This window comes from Barbus barbus, assembly GCF_936440315.1.
Source record: "Barbus barbus genome assembly, chromosome: 16".
NCBI classification, from domain to species: Eukaryota; Metazoa; Chordata; class Actinopteri; order Cypriniformes; family Cyprinidae; genus Barbus; species Barbus barbus.
The window spans coordinates 7,392,761-7,414,034 of NC_136744.1; the positions used below are offsets into that span (position 1 = coordinate 7,392,761).

At 36.4% G+C, this 21,274-nt stretch overlaps 1 protein-coding gene across 2 annotated transcripts in view; it reads left to right on the top strand.

The window, feature by feature from the left end:
• Positions 1 to 20,385, top strand: part of LOC306882485 (echinoderm microtubule-associated protein-like 4) — a 97,576-nt gene extending 77,191 nt beyond the window's left edge. For both annotated transcript variants that reach the window (XM_079437138.1, XM_079437137.1), the window contains exons 14-24: positions 293 to 428; positions 3,191 to 3,342; positions 4,982 to 5,107; positions 5,823 to 5,954; positions 7,790 to 7,857; positions 7,964 to 8,052; positions 8,148 to 8,245; positions 11,278 to 11,365; positions 11,580 to 11,678; positions 13,943 to 14,073; positions 15,164 to 20,385. In XM_079437138.1, the coding sequence (XP_079293264.1) occupies positions 293 to 428; positions 3,191 to 3,342; positions 4,982 to 5,107; positions 5,823 to 5,954; positions 7,790 to 7,857; positions 7,964 to 8,052; positions 8,148 to 8,245; positions 11,278 to 11,365; positions 11,580 to 11,678; positions 13,943 to 14,073; positions 15,164 to 15,658 (1,614 nt within the window). In that variant the 3' untranslated portion in view covers positions 15,659 to 20,385. The remainder of the gene's footprint in view (positions 1 to 292; positions 429 to 3,190; positions 3,343 to 4,981; positions 5,108 to 5,822; positions 5,955 to 7,789; positions 7,858 to 7,963; positions 8,053 to 8,147; positions 8,246 to 11,277; positions 11,366 to 11,579; positions 11,679 to 13,942; positions 14,074 to 15,163) is intronic.
• The last annotated feature ends 889 nt before the right edge of the window (positions 20,386 to 21,274 follow it).

Below are 21,274 nucleotides of genomic sequence, written 5' to 3' on the forward strand. Positions count from 1 at the left end.
GTCAGCATGAGAGTCCAAACAGCTGATAAAAAACATCGCAATAAACCTCTCGTAATCCTACTCTGGTCCATCAATTAACATCTTATGAAAAACTGCCTGTTTTTAAGAAACAAATCCTTCATTAAGGCACTTTAACTTTAAACTGTCGATTCTGGCCAAAATATCAATCCATAATAACGCTTCCTCTAGTGAAAAAAGTCCATCCTCTGGAAAAAAAATCCATCCTCTTTCACTGGAAAAAGCAATATTATGGAGAGAAGAATTGTATTTTTGTTTTGTGTGTCTTTGACAGAAATACGAGAAGCCCAAATTTGTGCAGTGTTTGGCCTTCCTCAATAATGGAGACATCTTGACTGGAGACTCAGGAGGAATCATGCTGATATGGACCCGCAGCACTGCTGAACCAGCACCCGGGAAAGGACCGAAAGGTAGACACTCGTCACACACACACACACACACACACACACACAGACACACACGCGCACACACACACACACACACACACACAGAGGCACAGACATTATTAGCACTGCCAGGATAATAAAATACATACTTCACATTAACATTCTCCTCATTTTTCCATCATCACTGGCATTCCCTTACAAAAAAGTGCTGTGGTGGCAAGTGAAAGTATCTTCCTCCAAACGCAGTCTGATCCTCTACTCTGCTGCACGCTCTGAAACCAAACAGACCAGAGAAGTAATAAAGGAAGTAGAATAAGGCCAGATGCATGTAGAGTCAATGCATAACCACATTATGTTCTACCAAAAGACACATGTCATATTAACAGTAACAGACAAGTTACTGCACAGGTCAGGAAAGGCTGTAGGATTTTCAACTCTGACAACACACTGCTGTAGGAAATCTATGTTTATTTCTCATGTCATGACTGTGAAAATTACATGAAAAGTTCAGTTTATGATTGCCATTCCATAGTTTTTAACTTCAGTTGTAAAATACACTCAGGAATTTATTACACTATGGTAAATGCAACAAATAAAACCTTGCTGACCCTCACATTTGACCTACTGTAAAATAGTGTTTATTTGCCATAATTTCAAGTCTCTTATGCCTACCAAGGCTTCTCAGAAATAAAACTGTATTATTGTGAAATAAAATTACCCGTTCTGGATGAATGCATTTTGGAATGTACTTTATTCCTGTGAAGCAAAGCTGAATTTTCAGCATCATTACTCCAGTTTTCAGTTTCACATGATCCTTCAGAAATCATTCTTACATGATGATTTGCTGCTCAAGAAACATTTCTTATTATTATCAGTGTTGAAAACCGTTATGTATTAGAAAAGATGTTAGTAGCATGGCACTTTGAGGTACCTTGTTAACACTTTGTTTCGTCAATTCTATAATGTGTAATCTTAATGAGGCCAACCATCATTTCAGGGAAAACGTGACAGAAAGAGAAACTTCTAGAAACCTGTGGCAGAGAGTAGCTTTCAAGAAGACTGTCAGTGGAAGTTCACAGCTCATGATATGTGACTGAAACTCTGTTTGCATGCACGCATGCTAGTGTCTGTGTGCACAAGTTGACAGATTGTTTTCTCTGTGTTGATCCTGAAGTTGTAATGGTTTTCACTGGCATGCTGTGGAACTGGATTGGCTGCACCACAGGCTGAAACTCTGCCAAATCCTGCTCATTTATCACTCCTTTATTTACCCCCTCAATCTGTACAGGACAGTCATGTGACACAGCGCCCCCTAAAGGACGGGAACTACTACTACTCCCAATCACAGAGCCTTATCGAGCACTTGTAATAGTTTACTTGATACTTTGAAATGAAATTCTTCATTAATCTATAAAATATATAACTTTCAAAACTCTATATGCGTGTCCAAAGAAGTGTATTTATGGAAATTCAGCTGCCTGTAGCTCATCTCAAACTTCTACATATACAAATGAATACATAAGCACATGACCACCTATATTTACATATCAATGACACCTGATCAGAACATGGCACATTTTTATTGCACTACCATTCAAAAGTTTAGGGTCAGTAAGATTTGTTAAATTGAATGAAATGAATACTTATATTCTGCAAGGATGCATCAAATTGATCAAAAGTAATAGTAAAGACTTTTGATGTTACAAAACATTTCTATATCAAATAAACTTCCTGTTCATCAAAGAATCCTGAACGTTTCACAGTTTCCACAAAAGGAAGCATCACAACTGTGTTTTTTTTTTCATCGTTTTTAACATTGATAATAATCAGAAATATGTATTGAGAAAAAAATCTGCATATTAAAATGATTTCTGAAGGATCGTGTGAGACGGAAGACTGGAGTAATGATGCTGAAAATTCATCTTTGCATCACAGGAATAAATTACATTTTTAAATATATTACGATAGAATACAGTTTTTTTAATAGTAATAATATTTCACACCTTTAACTGTGTTCTTGATCAAAGAAGTTGATCAATGAGCATAAGAGACTTATCAATTACATTCTGACTTGCTCCAGATAGTTCCAGACACGTCTGTTCTTGTTTGTTTTGTGGATTAGTATTAACTTTAAATGAGTTGAAAAATAGAGCGGCATCATGCAAAAACAGCAGACAGATAAGCGCACACTTTATGAAAGCGAGTCCCTGCTTAAGCCACGTAACATCCTCCTCACATGTGCTTCCCGGCTGCTGCTTCATTTCTTCTTCCCCTCTTAAGTCATTTGGCATATGTCATGTCCTGAACTGGCCTCGTCTAGCTGATTTCCTGTCTCTGCGCCTGTACGCTTGCAGATACCATGTAACTGTATAAGTGCGGTAGTGCAGGTGTGTTACAGTGTTTCTGTTCAGAAACACACTCGGTTTCAGATATGTGAGTGTGTGTGTGTATGTGTGTGTGGTGTTATGTGTCGATATTTCCCTTGGTTTTGGCTCTTTGTGCAGACAGCCGAGACATCAGTATTATTACAGGGAGAAGTGATAATCTACTGGAATTCCCAGAATGCAACATCATCACACACACACGCACCCCTGGCCTTACTGGCAAGCATATCTATGAGCTTCTCTTTCACTGGCTTTTCTAAAAGGCCTATCACATCCCCAATGGTAAAAACAGTCTGGCACTTAAACCGCATTAGCCAGGAGAGATATTTATGGTGTTCTGTTCCCAGAAATTGTGTGCGAGCGGGTCTCCATCTGTCTTACTAACCTGTCCCGTCCCCACAGGAGCGTTTCAGATCACGCGTCAGATCAAGGCTCATGATGGCAGCGTCTTCACTCTGTGCCAGATGAGGAACGGCACTCTGCTCACAGGGGGTGGAAAAGACCACAAGATCATTTTGTGGGACCACGACCTGAATCCAGAGAGAGACATCGAGGTGAGAGACAAAGCTGAGCTAAAACGCATACTCACACATGCATATTTTTAAAGAGATACATTTCCAGTCAAAAAATGTGAATAATTACTTTTTTTTATGATTTTGAAATAAGTTTCTTATGTACGCAGTGTTCATTTGATCAAAAATACAGTAAAAACAGAAATATTGTGCATTTAAAAAAATATATATATACTTTTTTGTGACCCTAAACTTTTGAACCGAAGTATATGATACTGATAAATATGAATTGTATAGTAAATAAGTTACACTTTATTTTATGGAGGCATTGTTACAGTGTAATTGGGTCAAAGATGCAAGAAGCATCAAAATAATTAATTTTTCTGAACAAAAAAGGACTATCATACATGATTTACAAAAGACACCCACTGGAATGTCATTCAGTGTAACAATAGTTGATATAACAAATAATCTTGTCAGTCATATTTAGAACAAGAATCATTAGATGACATTAACAGACTCTATTTAGAGATCACAGTGCAAAAAAATAATAATAATTTGAAACATTAAAGTATTAAAAACAAAATCCAAACCCACATGGCCCTGTGTGAAAAAGTGCTTGCCCTTAAACCTAATAACTGGTTGGACCACCCTTAGCAGCAACAACTGCAATCAAGCGTTTGCGATAACTTGCAATGAGTCTGTTACAGCGCTGTGAAGGAATTTTGGCCCATTCATCTTGGCAGAATTGTTGTAATTCAGCCACATTGGAGAGTTTGAGCATGAAACGCCTTTTTAAGGTCATGCCACAGCATCTCAATAGGATTCAGGTCAGGACTTTGACTAGGCCGCTCCAAAGACTTCATTTTGTTTTTCTTCAGCCATTCAGAGGTGGATTTGCTGGTGTGTTTTCACTTTTTCCCACAGGGCCATGTACGTTTGGATGTTGTTTTCCCTTCATAAAAAAAGCCCTTCATTTAAAAACTGCATGTTGTGTTTACTTGTGTTATCTTTGATTAATATTTAAATTTGTTTGATGATCTGAAACATAAAGTGTGACAAACATGCAAAAAAATAAATAAAAATCAGGAAGGGGGCCAACACTTTTTCACACCACTGTGTGTATGTATATATGTGTATGTATGTGTATATATATATATATATGTATATGTATGTATGTATGTGTGTATATATATATATGTATGTGTGTGTATATATGTATATATATTTTTTACATTATATATGTATATGTACTGTGTATATTTATTATGTATGTATAAATACATACACATACAGATTATATTTTGAAAATATTTACATGTTTATACATTTATATATTCATATTATTTAATATTATATATAAATATATTTAATATAAAAACATAACATATTTTTCTTAAATATATACATGCATGTGTTTGTATTTATACATGATAAATATACACAGTATACACAACTATATTATGTAAACAAAAGCTTTTATTTTGGATGCGATTAATCACGATTAATCGTTTGACAGCATTAATAATTTACTGTTACACTAGTACATGTAACGTGTAACTCTGTCATCTTAACATAAAGTGTTACCAGAAGTCATTGCATATAATATGAGAAACATCACCAGCTCTTATAACAAGATAAGAAAATAATATATCTATCATGTGTGACTGCTTTTCTTCAGGTCCCAGATCAGTATGGCACTATTCGTGCAGTAGCTGAGGGCAAGGGCGAGCAGTTTCTGGTGGGCACTTCACGCAACTTTATTCTGAGAGGCACCTTCAATGATGGATTCCAGGTGGAAGTGCAGGTAAACCAGATCTTTTTATCTCATGTGCAGCCTTATACTCTTAAAAATAAAGGTTTCAAAAGGTGGGTTTGCAGTGATGGGGTTTGCAGTGATGCCATGGAAGAACCATTTCTGGTTCCCCGAAGAAGCTTTCAGTGAACAATTCTTAAAAGAACCTTAGAAGGTTATTTTAATGATCTGAAGAACTTTTTCTATGATAAAGAACCTTCTGTGGAATTGAAAGATTGCATGGGTGTTAAAGGTTCTCCATGGAATGCCATCAATGTCATCAAGAACCTTTATTTTTAAGAGTGTAGTGAAGGTCAATAAGCATTTTTTGGTAACACTTTAGAATAGGGAACACCTATTCACTAATAACTACGACTTTTCCTTCAATAAATTCCTAATTTGCTGCTTATTAATAGTTAGTAAGGTAGTTGTTAAGTTTAGGTGTTGGGTAGGATTAGGGATATAGAATAAGGTCATGTAGAATAAGGCATTAATATATGCTTTATTAGTACTAATAAATATTCTAGTAATATGCAAGCTAATAAGCAACTAGTTAAGAGACCTTAAAATAAAGTGTTACCCCCCCCCACACACACACACACAATTCTCAATAATTCCAATAATCTTAATCTTTCAAATACATACAAAGAGTCAATGCTTATCAAACATGTGCTTGTACCTGCAGTCGCGGTTGTGGAGTTAGTTTCATGGGACTCTCTGTTTTTAGGGACACACAGATGAGCTGTGGGGTCTGGCCGCCCACCCGTTCAAGGACCTGTTCCTCACCTGTGCTCAGGACAGACAGGTGTGTCTATGGAACTCAGTGGACCACACGCTGGAATGGACCAGACTGCTGGACGTAAGACTCCCACAAACACACATTTCTGCACATATGACTGTCAGAGGCCTGTTAAATATTGCATATATTAATAGTAGTGCTGTCAAATGATTAATTGCGATTAATCGCATTCAAAATAAAAGTTTTTGTTTACATATGTGTGTACTGTGTATATTTATTATGTTTATATAAATACACACACATGCATGTATATATTTAAGAAAAATATGTTGTTTATATATTGAATATATTTATAAATATGAAAAATTATATGATTATACATATATGCATGTAAATACAAAAGATACACATCCATGTGTTTGTATTTATATATACATAATAAATATACACAGAACACACACACATAATGTAAACAATTTTTTTATTTTGGATGCAATTAATCATTTGACAGCACTAGTTAATAGTAATAAGCACAATACGCTAACCTTTCACCAGGTAACATAGTTCATCGGCTTTGTTAAAGGTGGCTACTAAATGGTTCATCCAGGGCTACAGTTCTCTGTTCTATACTTCAGACTTAATTTCACTGATTACTGGCATAAATTATGGCCCAGTGCTTTGTTATTTTGAAAATATCAAAGACAGCTTGTTTGTTGATTTTGTGAAAACTTTCTGTTCATCCAAATGTAATCTTTACTGAATATTTCAGAGGCATCTCAGAAAACAAAGCAGAATAAACAGATGTGCTTGAGGAATTTGTTGGCAAACTTTGACACATGCCATGGCATTAGTGGTTCTTGCAAAACTTTTTTTATTAAGACATCAGTAAAAAGTCAGCTTGCGCAGTTCACATTTATTGTAACAGCGGTTTCTGTTTTTGGACAGTGTCTCTCTGAGCTAAGACTATAGTTAGTAGGACCTTGAAAGATTGAAAGATCCCCCGAATAACCGCTAATACCCCTTGTCATCTTAACTGTAGGCTGTTTACATTTGTATTGATGCAGTAATTCAGTATTTAGTTGATGTTTGTATATCAGGTTTTGTTTTCTTTATTTGTGACCTCATCCACGCATTTAGAGCAGTGCTTCTCAACCAGGGGGCCGGGACCTACTAAGGGGCCTCAGCACATTTCCAAGAGGGAAAAAATATGCTTGTTTTTTCTCTACAAACAACTGAATTTAAGAACTAATGTTCCCAAAGTCTTGGAAAACCTGGATACTGTATGTGAGGGAAGTGTGATTTAAAAAAAATTAAACCCGGAAAAGAAAGAAATTTCTGTAATAAATATGATTTTTTTTATTGAAGCTATAAAATGTGTATCAGGTAGAAATTTGAAAAAAAAAAGAAAGTATAATCTGGAAACGTCATGTAAATGCATTGGTCATTAAAAGTGTAGATTTGAAATGCATTCAGTTCTACAGTGAAACAAATTATAGAATTTTGGTAATACTTTAGAATAGGGAACACTTATTCACTATTAACTACGACTTTTCCTGCAAATTCCTAATTTGCTGCTTATTAATAGTTAGCAAGGTAGTTAAGTTTAGGTATAGGATAGGATTAGGGATGTAGAATAAGGTCATGTAGAATAAGGCATTAATATGTGCTTAATTAGTACTAATAAATGGCTAATATTCTAGTAATATGCATGCTAATAAGCAACTAGTTAAGGGACCGTAAAATAAAGTGTTACCAGAATTTTTTATGATTTATTTTAATGCGTTGTCACGTTTAATTTCTGTAAAAGTTTAAAAACAAGCACCTTTCATTTCAGGCAAAAATATAGAAATTAGAAATGTATTAGAGCATCTGCATTACAACCAAAACTCTCAGGTTTTATAATAGAGTCCCGTACACTTTGAGTGTGACAGTATACTGATTTTCACTGTTTTTAGGAGCATGGGCACTGTGCAGATTTCCATCCTAGCGGTTCGGTTGTTGCCATTGGTACTCACTCAGGGAAGTAAGTGATCTCTATATCAAGTTTACATGAATAGCTTTGCAAACATTTAACACATTTAAAAATGCTTTGATAGCTGTAGTTCAGAGATTGTTTGTATGCGTCTCAGGTGGTATGCTCTGGATGCAGAGACGCGAGACCTGGTGGCCATTCACACAGACGGCAATGAGCAGCTGTCTTTAATGCGCTACTCTTTCGGTGAGTAGGAGTGTGGCTTGTTTGCATACTCTGTATTATTTCCCTTGTGTTTCTGTGTTGAGCAGACAGCCAGACGTCTCTGTGTCTCTCCTCAGATGGCACGCTGCTGGCAGTGGGATCACATGATAATTTCATTTACCTCTACACGGTGTCGGATAAGGGACGCAAGTACAGCAGATATGGCAAATGCACTGTGAGTATCTGAAGTTTACACAGAATGTGTTCTAGGATTAAAAATGCATTGAACTCCCAAAGCTTAACTACTAGTGCTTGTCCTGCCATAGACTGATAGAAAATTTCCAAAAATATTATAATGATAATTTGTAGAAAATTTTACCTACAAAAACATTTGAAAACCTAAGGTATATTTATTTATTGGCATTTAAATATATATTTAAAACCAATAAGAATAAAAAATGATTTCTTGAATATGCAACATGCATTTAAAACGTATTCTTAATCATCCCATAAATAATGCATTTTGATTCACATAATTGTTTTATGGCTGTATTATTGTCTATTTTCACGATTCCCCTTTCTGCTGGATCCGAGGGGTCAGGGAGAGTGGAGAATAAAACTTTACCGTGCATGACGGTTTGCCCATGTCTGACTGGGTCTCGTTTCGCTCGGCTGTATTCCATCAACACACTCTGAATCACACCACTGTTCTTCTGATTCCTCAGATTTAAAAAAAAAAAGAAAAATGTGAAGTATTTTTCTGTGCAGTTATTCAGTAGTTGAGAAGTTTAATGTCATTAACATCTGTGTTCAATCACAGTAATAATAGTCATTCTCTGAAATGGGTGCCTTACAGGGTACATTCATGTAGATTTATACGTCCTGTCAGACAAAAAAAAAGTTCTGTCATGTACTAATATATTGCTTAGTGAATGCTTTGATAAATTACATTTATAATTCATTATGAATTCAAGTATTTTATCTTAAAAAAACATTTCTGTGTTTAGTGTTCTTAATCAAACATGGACACACAAATTCTCCTTTCATAGAACAACCCAATTATGAAATGACTAGCAGTAATGAAATTATTTCCACATAGTCCGTTTTTGTGAGTGTCTGTCCTTCGACAAGTCATAAAGAGAGTGAAGAAACGCTGGTTTTGAAATGGCTGAAGATGTCAGTGTGATTTTAGCAGACAGAATGAAAGCGTGCCTCTCTTTCAGCACTCTTGACTGCCTGACACGTCTGAGCTTCCAGAGGGAATCGAGACATTGTGGGAGCGCTGGCCTGTGGTTTTATTGATGCTGGCAGACGAATCGCTCATGTGTCTGTCAGCGTAGCTGATCCATGTTACTCACAGACAGATGAGAGCAGATGAACACATACAGTGGTCACAAAACGTATTTGGACACGTAAGCAAAACTTGAAAATATCAAACTGAGTGATTCATTGTAAAGAAAAAAGCTCAAAAACACATTTTCAAGAAAGACTACAAATCACCAAAACATCAGCTTATTAAAAGTATTTGAAAATGGTTAGTTCTGAGAAAAGCTCCAACAGCATTTGAGTGCGGATGACATGGTTTAATAGTTTATCTATGCAATTCATAAGAGATTCATACATTTTTTTTATATGTGACTTAAATGTGCAAAAGTGTCCAAATACTGTTGAGGTCAAAAATTCCAAGCAACTGCCATAGAAAGGAAGTTCTAGGATAGTGGAAACAGAAAGCACATGTCAATATGTGTATGAAAGGCTGGAAATGGAGAGACAGGTGATCTTTATAATCTACAGGGGACTCTGAGTGCAGATAGCAAGTTTTCACAAACACAAGACTCTTTAAAACACGTACACACACTCACATGTAAATGTCAGTGCACATATGGAAGGGAAGCCTGCGGACAAGTCAGAGCCAAGTCAGACAAACTGAGATTCCCTTCCTGAGCTGGAAGTCAGACGGTATTAGTTTTGTGTCTCTCTTTGCTCTGGGTGGAGACCCTCCAGCATTATTTATTGAGACCACTGAGCTCAGTCTTTGAAAAAGCCTGTTTTAGTTGTCAGTGTCTGTGAGACAAACAGGCTCTTGTTGACGTTGTCTCATTTGAAGAGGGTTTATTTGTGCTTTTAGATTTAATTGATTTTTCAACTTTTGTTGCTTTCATGTATCCAGGTTAAAGAGCTAGAGTACCTCAAAAATTAAATTATTATTTTCTCACTTATATGTTGTTTCAAACCTGTAGGATTTAGTTACACGGAAAACAAAATTCGATATTTTGCAGAAAGTCCGATCAACATTCACTCTCCAAAGTTACAAAAAAGGACAACAGAGCACCATAAAAGTATCACACTGTAGATGTAGTCCAAAATGATTTAATCGTTTTGGGTGTGGAACAGCTTTCAAATGGACCTTGCTTCCATTCTAACATGGTGCTTCAGGATGTGTTGTTCATTTGTAAAATAAGTAAATAAATAAAAAGTACACCTTAGTATAGGCTACTTTTAAAAAGAGTACTCGTTATAAATATACCTTAAAAGAATACTCAAAGTGAATGTATAGTATTTAAGTATTCTTATTATTGAATGCAGTTAGCTGGAGTTTAAGTACATTATTGTATGCAATTTCATAAGTATTACTTGTATTGTCAATGAAATAGGATTAAAGTGTACTTCCAAGTGCATTTTTGGTAAGTGTGCTTTTACTAAAATGTCATGATTTAATCTTTTAAAATAAAACTTTGACAGATTTACAAAGTGCTCTTTTTAAATGTGTACTTAAGTATAAAGATGTACACTTAAACAGCCTTTTATTTGATTAATATTATATTAAATGCAAGCAGAGTTTTTATATACTTGAAAGATTTGAAGTACGCTGCAAATGCACATTCAAAACAAATAAGCACCTTTCTTTTTCACAAGAGTTGCAGACATTGAAAAGTTTGCTTAAATTTTTAATGAGTAACATCTTAAATTTTGGTCTTTTCTTTGAACATAGATATTGTGTGCCTTCTGATGTCTTGGAATGTATAGGTTGAATATACATTTTAGTGCTTTTTTGTCCTTTTTTTGGAACTAAACATTAGAAATCACTGTCAAATGCATTGCAATGAAAAGATTAGCTTGGATATTCCATAAAAGCTCTGCATTTGTGTTCAATTGAAGATTTGAGTAGCTCTGTGATCCAAAACAGTTCATTTTTAATAACCGAAAATGATGTGATAATTTTCTTTCTCCTTTTTCATTGTCAAATCTTTTAATCTCTGTCCTCAGGGACATTCCAGCTACATTACACATCTTGACTGGTCCCCCGACAACAAATTCATCATGTCCAACTCAGGAGACTACGAAATCCTTTACTGTAAGTGGATGACCGCAACAAGCCCTCTCTGGCTCAGTTTCTCTGAAAAACATTCATCTCCAATCGTATTTGATTTTTGTCTCATTAGTTTGGTAGAATACATCATAACTGATTCAGCTTGTGGTTTGTTTTTACACTTTTTTTGGACCAAAAGAACTTAAATTTTGCACCAGATCCCAGATTTTCCTGACATGTTGTTTTCCCTCTTCCACAGGGGACATTCCAAACGGTTGTAAGTTGATTCGTAACCGTTCTGAGTGCAAGGACATCGACTGGGCCACATATACCTGCGTGCTGGGATTCCACGTCTTTGGTCAGTATCTGTAGAGTGGTGCATTGTGGGTGTTATTGCTAGTAGGGGTTTGATACCTACTGTAGAGTACCCACTGCTGAAATCTCATTCTCATTCTCTTTCTCGCAGACTTACTTTAACTTTTTAATCTAACTCTTTATATATATGTACAGTACTGTGTAGTAACTGATTACATATAATCTGGATTACGTAATCAGATTCTAAAATTTAAGGATTTGTAATTCGATAATATATTTTAAAATAGTCATAATCAGACTACAGTTACTTTTTTTTATAATTTTATAATTATATATTATTCACAAAATGGCAGTAAATTATTCTTAATGTATTGATTTGCCCTAATTCGTCTTTTTTCTGTCTTAAATTTTCCTTTCTAAAAAAATCCTACCGCTTAAATTAGAAAGTCTTTTCAAGTTTTATGGACCTGCACACACCAGCCAGTAGTCAGGTGACTGTAATTACACAGAAAAGTGAAGTGAAGTGAAATACTGCCAAGTATGGTGACCCATACTCGGAATTCGTGCTCTGCATTTAACCCATCCAACGTGCACACACACACAGCAGTGAACACACACACACCGTGAACACACACCCGGAGCAGTGGGCAGCCATTTATGCTGTGGTGCCCGGGGAGCAATTGGGGGTTCGGTGCCTTGCTCAAGGGCACCTCAGTCGTGGTATTGAGGGTGGAGAGAGCGCTGGACATTCACTCCCCCCACCTACAATCCCTGCCGGCCTGAGACTCGAACCCGCAACCTTTGGATTACGAGTCAGACTCTCTAACCATTAGGCCACGACTATAAATAGAGAGGCCATACAATTAGTTTAATTTGACATTAGGAATTATTATCTTTCCATCACTTTGTGAATGCCCTGCATTTCATTTATCATCCCCAGTTTGGAAAAACAGTGGTGTATGTAATGTTTAATGCACTTCTTGATGTTGATAAAGATTGGAAAATATTTTCTTACAAGTTAGGTCAAAAGTAATCAAAAAGTAGTCCGAATACATTACCTAAAATGTGTAATCAAAAAGATTACATTGCTAACTATGATTTCCGTTATGTAATTTGTAATCCGTAATGGACTACAATTCACTATATTTTCTTTAAGTGTGTGTGTGTGTGTGTGTGTGTGTGTGTGTGTGTATATATATATATATATATATATACATACATATGTGTGTGTATTTCTAGGGGCACATTTTTTGCACATCACCTTTATTTATAGTCTGATTGTCAGTCAGTCAGTCTCCCTTTGCAGCATATTTCATCTCACTTTCCTTGTGTTTTTGTAACTCTGTCTTTATAAGCAAGTAACAGTCTGTTGTTCTAATTTTGCTCACATTCTGAGTGACTTCATGTCTAAGCAGGGTGATTTCAAAAACCAAAAGTAGTTCAGACCACAAACTCACTTTCTCTGTCAGCATAGCGTGCCGTCTGGTGTGTGCAGGTCTAATACTGGAGCACATGCACACAGGGTGCTTCTGAATAAAGCCAGCCCAGTCCTGACCACAACTCCACATATTTTAGCACTTTATTAGACTGGAAAAATATTTGGTTGAATTGTACAAATTCCCTAGCACTGAGCCAATAGATTAGAGCAGTACAGTGAATGTGAAATTACAGAAAACTGTGTGAGAAATTCCTGTACCTGGTGTTCTTCTGCCTCCTGCTGGTGATCTCATTGAAGGCTCCTAATCATGATCATAGTTTTGAATGTGATGAGGTGTCTGTGCTTATGGATATTATGTTGATGAGGTTAAAAAAAATACCTTCCCTTGAAACAGTAAGGATTTGATGTTTCTTTTTGTTACCAATTAAATATGGATTTTTAACAATATTAAATTACTATCAACATAAAAGTGCATTTATCTAGCACACAAATAAATAAATTAGGATTTTAACATCAGATTTGGATACATTCAATTAAACTTTTAGGTATATTAAAATGTATAGACTGTAAGTTAAAACATACCATATTTTTCAACATTGTTTAACTACAAAAAAAAAAGGGACTGATTACTTTTGAATGGAACCACTTCATTCTGTAAAATAATAATGAACTGATTTACTAAAATGACTCCCTACATGATACAGAAATTTACATGTCACTCCATCATGTTGTGAAATATCAGTTGTTCCTGGAAAAGCTCCAAACTGAGATACTGACAGGCTACTGATAAATGTTGTTATTAAGCTGGTAGCATTTTTCTTCCAACCATTGTTGTGCACTGACGTGTCTTGGTGTTTGCTGTGTAACAGGTGTTTGGCCGGAAGGCTCAGATGGGACAGATATCAATGCACTTGTGCGATCTCACAACAGGAAGGTGCTCGCTCTGGCTGATGACTTCTGTAAAGTTCACCTATTCCAGTACCCCTGCTCAAGACCGAAGGTCTGTAACGTCATTTTACTGTCATATTTTAAAGAGCATCTTTACTTTTACATTTTAGAACATGTGTATTAGTTGTTTGCTAGATATATGAAGTCAGTTATAAATCAGTTTGATTCATGTTTCAATATACGGAACAGAAATTTGATTCAGTACATTTTAAATGATATGATTTATAAGTTCTTTAAAACTTTAGTGAAAATCCTATTTTCATCTATTTTCCAAATGCATGTTATTGATCTTATTGTGAATAATTTATGCATGAAATAGTTTTTTGACCTCATAATTCTTATAGCCGATCTACCAGTGAAACTTCTTCAATCATTTATTCAACTTAAACTCTGCCCCTGTCTTACAATTGACTGCAAACTCCAACCCATCAACAATCATTGGATGGAACCAAGTCACTATCCTACTTTTTTTTTTTCTTTTCTTTTTTTGGTTATACATTGTAAGTTACAACTAGGGGTGGGCGATATACCGGTAAACACGATTAGCTTGTAGAAATTTGTTACATGCACACGTAATGTTGCTATGCTACATGGCCACAAAAACCTATCATTTGCACGTGTTTTTAAGCATTGCAACAAGTGATTTTAAGCCATTGAAACGCAATCAGCAGCAGCAAGAACTAATTTCATCATATGCTCGCGCTGTCTGAAAGACTGTTTCTCAGCAGTTACTGACCTTTTTTTATCTGAGAGACTGTTTCTGAGTGCTATCAGAGAGGGGCACACGTGAAGACAGTGCTCATAGAGTTGTTTTTGGTACCTTATAGGCCTTGAACGGTTAAATACTGTTTACTTGTCTTCAGTGAGCTTGAGGTTTTTTTATTATTATTATTATTTAGGCTAGTATTAGTTTTTGTGATATTGACACTGGTGACAAGAATTATGCAATTTCTATGGTATCAAAAAAATTATATCATAAAGATGTATAAAAAAAAACTATTGTGATATCTTTGTGAAATAAAATTACTTGTACCTGGATATGATATTTTTGTCATATCACCCAAATCAAAAACTGTAATTGAAGCCTGGGGGATATTATTTTCTCTCTTATGTGTTTTACTGATTTTATTATTTAATTGCAGGCCCCAAGCCACAAGTACAGCGCCCACAGCAGTCATGTGACAAATGTGAGCTTCATGCACAGAGACAGTCACCTGATTTCAACGGGCGGCAAGGACATGAGCATCATGCAGTGGCGTCTGGTGGAGAAGACCTCATCCTTGGTGCACAGCGACTCCAGCTTGGGCCTGGGCGATTCCCTGCTTCACAACTCTACCCCTCGCACCCTGCCGTCGGTACCCAGCGTCCCCCACACTCCTACTGAGCCCTTGCCGGTGCCAGCCTCGCTTCCCCTCAGCACCCAAACCGACACCAACACTCCCCCTCCCACTCCCCCCGAACCCCTGCACACGGTTACTCCTAATGGACAGCAGGACGGCTCTCCTGAAACCCCGCCCCCTTCGGATGATGCCACGCCCCCAACCGACAGCACCCTGAGCCCCAAGGACAGCCTAGAGCCTAGCGACGATACGGCCACACCCAGTGATGAGGGCACAACCTTTAACCCTCCCTTATAAGGCGGCCCGACCCCTTCTCTCGCCTGCTCAATAGCCCGCCCAAAGGCACCAGCATGTCACTGCAGCCTTCCTGTCGGATTACAAAAGCAGGGTCTCGTCAGTTTTTATCCTTTTCAAGATTTTCTTTTGGTTTCATGTCTTAGTTTGTTGTTATGTTGACATTCGGTAGATGTGATTGTGGAGGCATTGGTTTGGGTTGGATGGTGAGAGATTTGGAATGTGTAATTAAAAACCTTTGGAAAGATTTAGAACACATACGAGTTTACACTGACACACACACACACACTACCACACAAACACTAATACACACATGCATAGACACATCAGTAACGGTGATACATTAGAAAAGAGAATTTACAAATTACCAGTTTTACAAACAACATGCATCTTCATATAAATGGACAAATGGATAAAATACGACATAAAATGGACAAATGCTTTCAATCAATTGGCATTTGTTATATACATCAATATACTTATTGATTAAGGATCAGTAACTAAGGGTGAATTAAGTTGAATTACAGAACCTTTTCCACACTTTCCTCACCCAAAAATGAGTGTTCTTTTTTATTTACTCATCCTCATGTCATTCCAGACCTGTATGACTGACTTTCTTATGTGGAACACAAATATTTCATAAATGTTTTGAAGATGTTTCAAAGATCTTTTGAGGATCTTTTGAAGATGTTTTAGCAATCTTTAGATGATCTTTCAAAAATCTTTCAAGGATCTTTAGAAGACCTGTTGAAGATCTGTCAAAAATCTTTCAAGGATCTTTTGAGGATTTTTCAAGGATCTTTCAAAAATCATTTGACTGTTTTTGTTCTAAGAACAAAAGTCAATTGTGTCTAAATCAGCGTTGGACTCCTTTGACTTTTATTCTTCAAAATATAATTTTATTTGTTGTGCAAAAGGTCATACAGGTCTGGAACAACATGACGTTGAGTAAACAATGTTAATTTTTTTGGGTGAACTATCCCTTTAAATGAGTAAAGCTTAAAAACATATCACATGATGTTCATTTGTATTCTCTCGCCCTCTGTGAACATTGGTGGAGGACTGCATGTAAAGCTGATTTGCGTGCTTGCATAGCATCTGTCCCTGAGCCAAAAACTACAGGACTTGTATATCTGGTGACACCAGGCAGGTGCCCCTGGTTCATTGGTCGGACTCAAGGACCTCAACAATTCAAGCTGCTTCTGCAGGTCACCATGGTAATGGACACATTGAATTTCAACTCGTCACAATTATGCCGCTTTACAGAAGAACAGCCATAAACTGCAGAGTACTTCATTCAGTACAAACACAAGTAACACACACTCACACAAGCCTGACCTGCCTCAAAATGGGGTCTGCATGGCGATAGCCGAGCTATTTTTTATAAAAAAAAAAAAAGAAATTCAGTCTCATCCACCTGTCTAAAGATGCCATACCACCCTCACATCTCCCTCAGTTTCCTCTGTTGGACTGGAGAACCTCCTCTGTATTCATACCATCCGTTTTAACCTTGCATCCAAATAACTCTTCTCACTGAGACTGCATTGTTTTTAGGTTTCATTTTGGGACATTTTTCATATTGTTCATTGGACTGAGATGTTCTAGTTTTTTATCGAATGAGAGAAACGAAAGATTAAACGAGTCTTAAATGTGAGTGTGTATGTGCGTGCGAGTCGCCGCTTCTTTCATTCCGCTGAAGGGTAATCGCCCTCCCCCTCTCTCCCTCACATTTTCTCAGGATCACTCTTTTTGGAGAGAGAGTCCAAAAGAGAAAGAAAGTCAATGGATGAAATAGTTTTTTTTCCCACTCATTTTTGTAACGCTTACAAAAGCAGTACCAGAATGTACCATAATAATAGCATAATATAATTTGTACCATATTGGTCTAATTTAGGTAATTTGGGCAATTTTTTGTTTCTCGCAAAACTACTGTTCTGATGAAAAACGTTGTGTTTTCTTATGAAACATTTGTATCTAAAAATATTGCATTCTCCCGAGAAAATTTGCATTCATTAGCAAAACATTTGCGTTTTCTCCCAAAACTATTTTGTTCCCCTGAGAAACTTTGTGTTTGCTCGTAAAACTCTAAAATATATTTTTTTCTTCCCCCAACTTATGTTTTTCCGTTGTGAACAAACACGAGAATGTCAAGTCACCTTTATTTATAGAGCGCTTTTAACAATGCAAATTGTGTCAAAGCAACTGCACAATATCAAAAAAGGAAAATAGTGTGTCAATAATGTAAAATGGCCAGACTAAACACTCAATTTTCAGTTAAAGGCATTTCATTATTGAATTCAGTGATGTCATCGTCCAGCTCAGTTCAGTTTAAATAGTATCTGTGCAATCAGGTCGACTATATCGCTGGAAATGAAGTTTCCCAAACTAAGCAAGCCAGAGGCGACAGCGCCAAGGAACCAAAACTCCATCGGTGACAGAATGGAGAAAAAAAAAACCTTGGCAGAAACCAGACTCAGTCAAAAAGCATTGAAATATAGTTTGCTATTACCATATGATACCATGGTACTGTTCCATGGTACTGCCATAGTACTTTTTTTGTAAGAGGATGCTCTCCCAAGCCTTTGTGTGTTTCCCTCAACAATGCATGGAGATATGGAAGAAAAAGAAGCTCAATGAAGTCTAAACAGCATTTGGAGGCGTTGATTTCTTGAGATGAAGCGATTCTTTTCTCGAAAATGTATCAATATCAGAGGAACACAAGAGAGCAACTGCTGAGAGAGATTCCCTCCAGTACTGCTTGATGAATGGGAACCTAAATCATCAATATTACACCAGAAGAGACATCAAAACAGCTTGTGAAGGCAACCTCTATATATTAAACCAATGCAGAATATTAAAACGCATTGTATGTGCGGTCTCTGTGTACAAAGGCATGAGAAAGCATGGTTTACACGCTCAGATGCAATGCTGTATTAACATATGGTATTGAGAAGCCTGATTCAAATACACATTTACAGTAATTTGGCTTTTCTTCCTTTTTTTTAAATTGTGAAAGAATGACAATCTTCTGTAGTGTGTATCATAATAAGCATCAGGATTCAGATACTAAGTATTTTACCCAACTGTCTCAAATTCATATGTCTGATCCAGGTGATTTTTAAGTGCATGAAATGGATGTAATATTGGATTAGATGGATTTAGCAGTGTTTAGATAGGTAGATGGAATAATACCTGATTGTTTTCGTGGTGTTGGTGCATTTATGCAATGTTTGCGCTGTTGACTGTGTTGAGATGAACGCCCCTCAGCTGGTCTGCAGTTAACTTTTATACCTTTTTATGTATGCTTTATGGACTGTTCCTGTTAAGCAAGTTGGAAGGTTTTCACTGAGATTGCCTTAGTTAGGTTTTCCGCAAACTTCCATGTTTGATGTTTTTGTCTTGTTCTATACAGTAGGAAACTTTAGCCACACTTAAAAATGTATGAATTTCTTAGAATTAGATATTAAAGTGACAAGTAAATGCAAGTAGCATTTACATTCCAGAAACATAGTACAAGCAGACTTTTAAAGCACGACATTTCACAAAAAGTGTTCAAAATGAATGCAATAGTTGTGATACTCTACACGTGAACTTGAGGAAAAATGACACAACTAAAAAAAACACCAGCAATCAAATTTGACAAATGGCTCAGAAAAGTGAAATTTGAAAAGCTCATTCATATTATTGCATCTAATTTAATGGCATTCAGACATTCTTAAGTGTGACTTGAGGATCATAATACTGAACTCTTAAAAACTTCAGGATACCATTGATATCAAAAGGGCAACGCTCAGAAGTTTTACACAAGTTGCAAACGAGGATGTCGATCTTTCACAGATCTTTGTTGTTGCATTCAGGGCTGGCTTTATTGTGTATATATTGTTGTACCTGTATGTAAATAGCAATTTTTGGGGGGTAGGTAGGTTCTCTGAAATGCAAGGGCAATGATTCCATATGTTTTCATCCAAGAAAAAAGCTGGGGGACTGTTCTCCTGCAAGTATAGTGGCCTTGTGGCATGAGTTCAGATTTTAGGATTTGTCGCACTGTGGTCGGGTTTTGTCTACATGGATATTTCTCAGTTTGGAGACTCCAGGGCTTTTCTATAGACCTGTCACTTCCAAGAACATACTCGTTTATCTGAAACCTGTTAGCCAAATGGAGCGTTGCATACAGCATTTGTTTATTTTTTTTGAATGTCACAGATTATTTGCCTTGTTATTTGATATTGAAAAGAATGGTAAGCGTGTTGATAGAAGTAACAGTGAAGGGTTTGGGTGTTTTGAGCGAAAGTGAAGCTGTTGATGTCAGTGTATTGTTGTTCACCATTGAGGAGACTGCTGTTTGTGTTTTTATATCTGCTAATATTTAAGAGCTAATTTCCAAAACATACACACGGAGAGAGAGGGAATGGAAAAGCCCAGCTTGTGATTGTATCTACAGTTTGTTGGAATGTTGGGCTTGAGTACAGCTCTGGACTTCTGAATGCTTTGCTGTTTGCAGGGCGTTTTATTATTTCCTCTTCGAATAAAGTGAGGAGATGAAGCTAAGCTTTTCTGATAAACAGAATGACGGTTATGAAAACCACAATGATGTTCCTGATTATGCGATTGATTCAATGATGTTAACAAAATATGAAAAGGCAAAACCTATTTTTTTTTTGAGCCAATCTGTCTCTTATGCATTCCTGCCAATGAGCAGAAAATACTGAAGAATTTAGAAAATAAAGAAACATTTTAAAAATGTTGTTGTGTTGTCTCTTGGCGATGCCTGGAGTCATTTGTTCAACATATTTATCTAATGTGAATACCTGAATGAACTATATCTTAATCATTCACCCAAAATCTAAAAAACTAAATAAAAATGGTTTAAATGTACATACCTTTAACCATTTCAAGATGTAGATTAGTTAGTGTTATTTATTTATTTTTGTATTTATTTTTTAAACAGATTCATCTGAATCGGGAGAGAAATAAGCACTGTTTATAAATGTAATTGCAGATACACAAGGAAAAAACATGATTTCTGAAAATTGTTAAAAAAAAAAAGTTTACTTTTTGCAAATGAACTTCTCACACACACACACACATATATATATACATTTATATATATATGTAGTACAATTACATGCTGCTCTTGAAGGTAGGATTCTTTTGTCGCCCTAAACTGAACATAAATAGTAGCAATATGTTGCTTGCAAAAAACTTTTATCAGAATACACAGCTAATTCTGAATGACTGTCAATGAAAAAAGAAGAAAGTTGTTTTTTGCTGCCAGATGGTGCAGTCGTGAATCTACCAGCAGGGGCTAATGGAGTCGTGCCAGTCAAACCTTGACCCTTCAGACTTGGTGCATCTGTAAACTCTGAAGTTTGGACCAGTAAACAAGCAAAATTGCTGCCCTTGAATGATGTTTATGTTCTTTATTGATTTCAACCGTCTGTGTTAGATAGTAAGGTTATGTTGTGGTGTAACCGACAGAGCACCTCACTGAGAGAGACGTTTCCTGACTTAGCAGAGAACAGGCAATTTTGCTGTGCAAATAAATAACCGGCCAGACCAAAGTTTTTCTTCTTGGTGTAACGTGCTATCTGATAAACCATGGGCAACATGGCCAAGTGA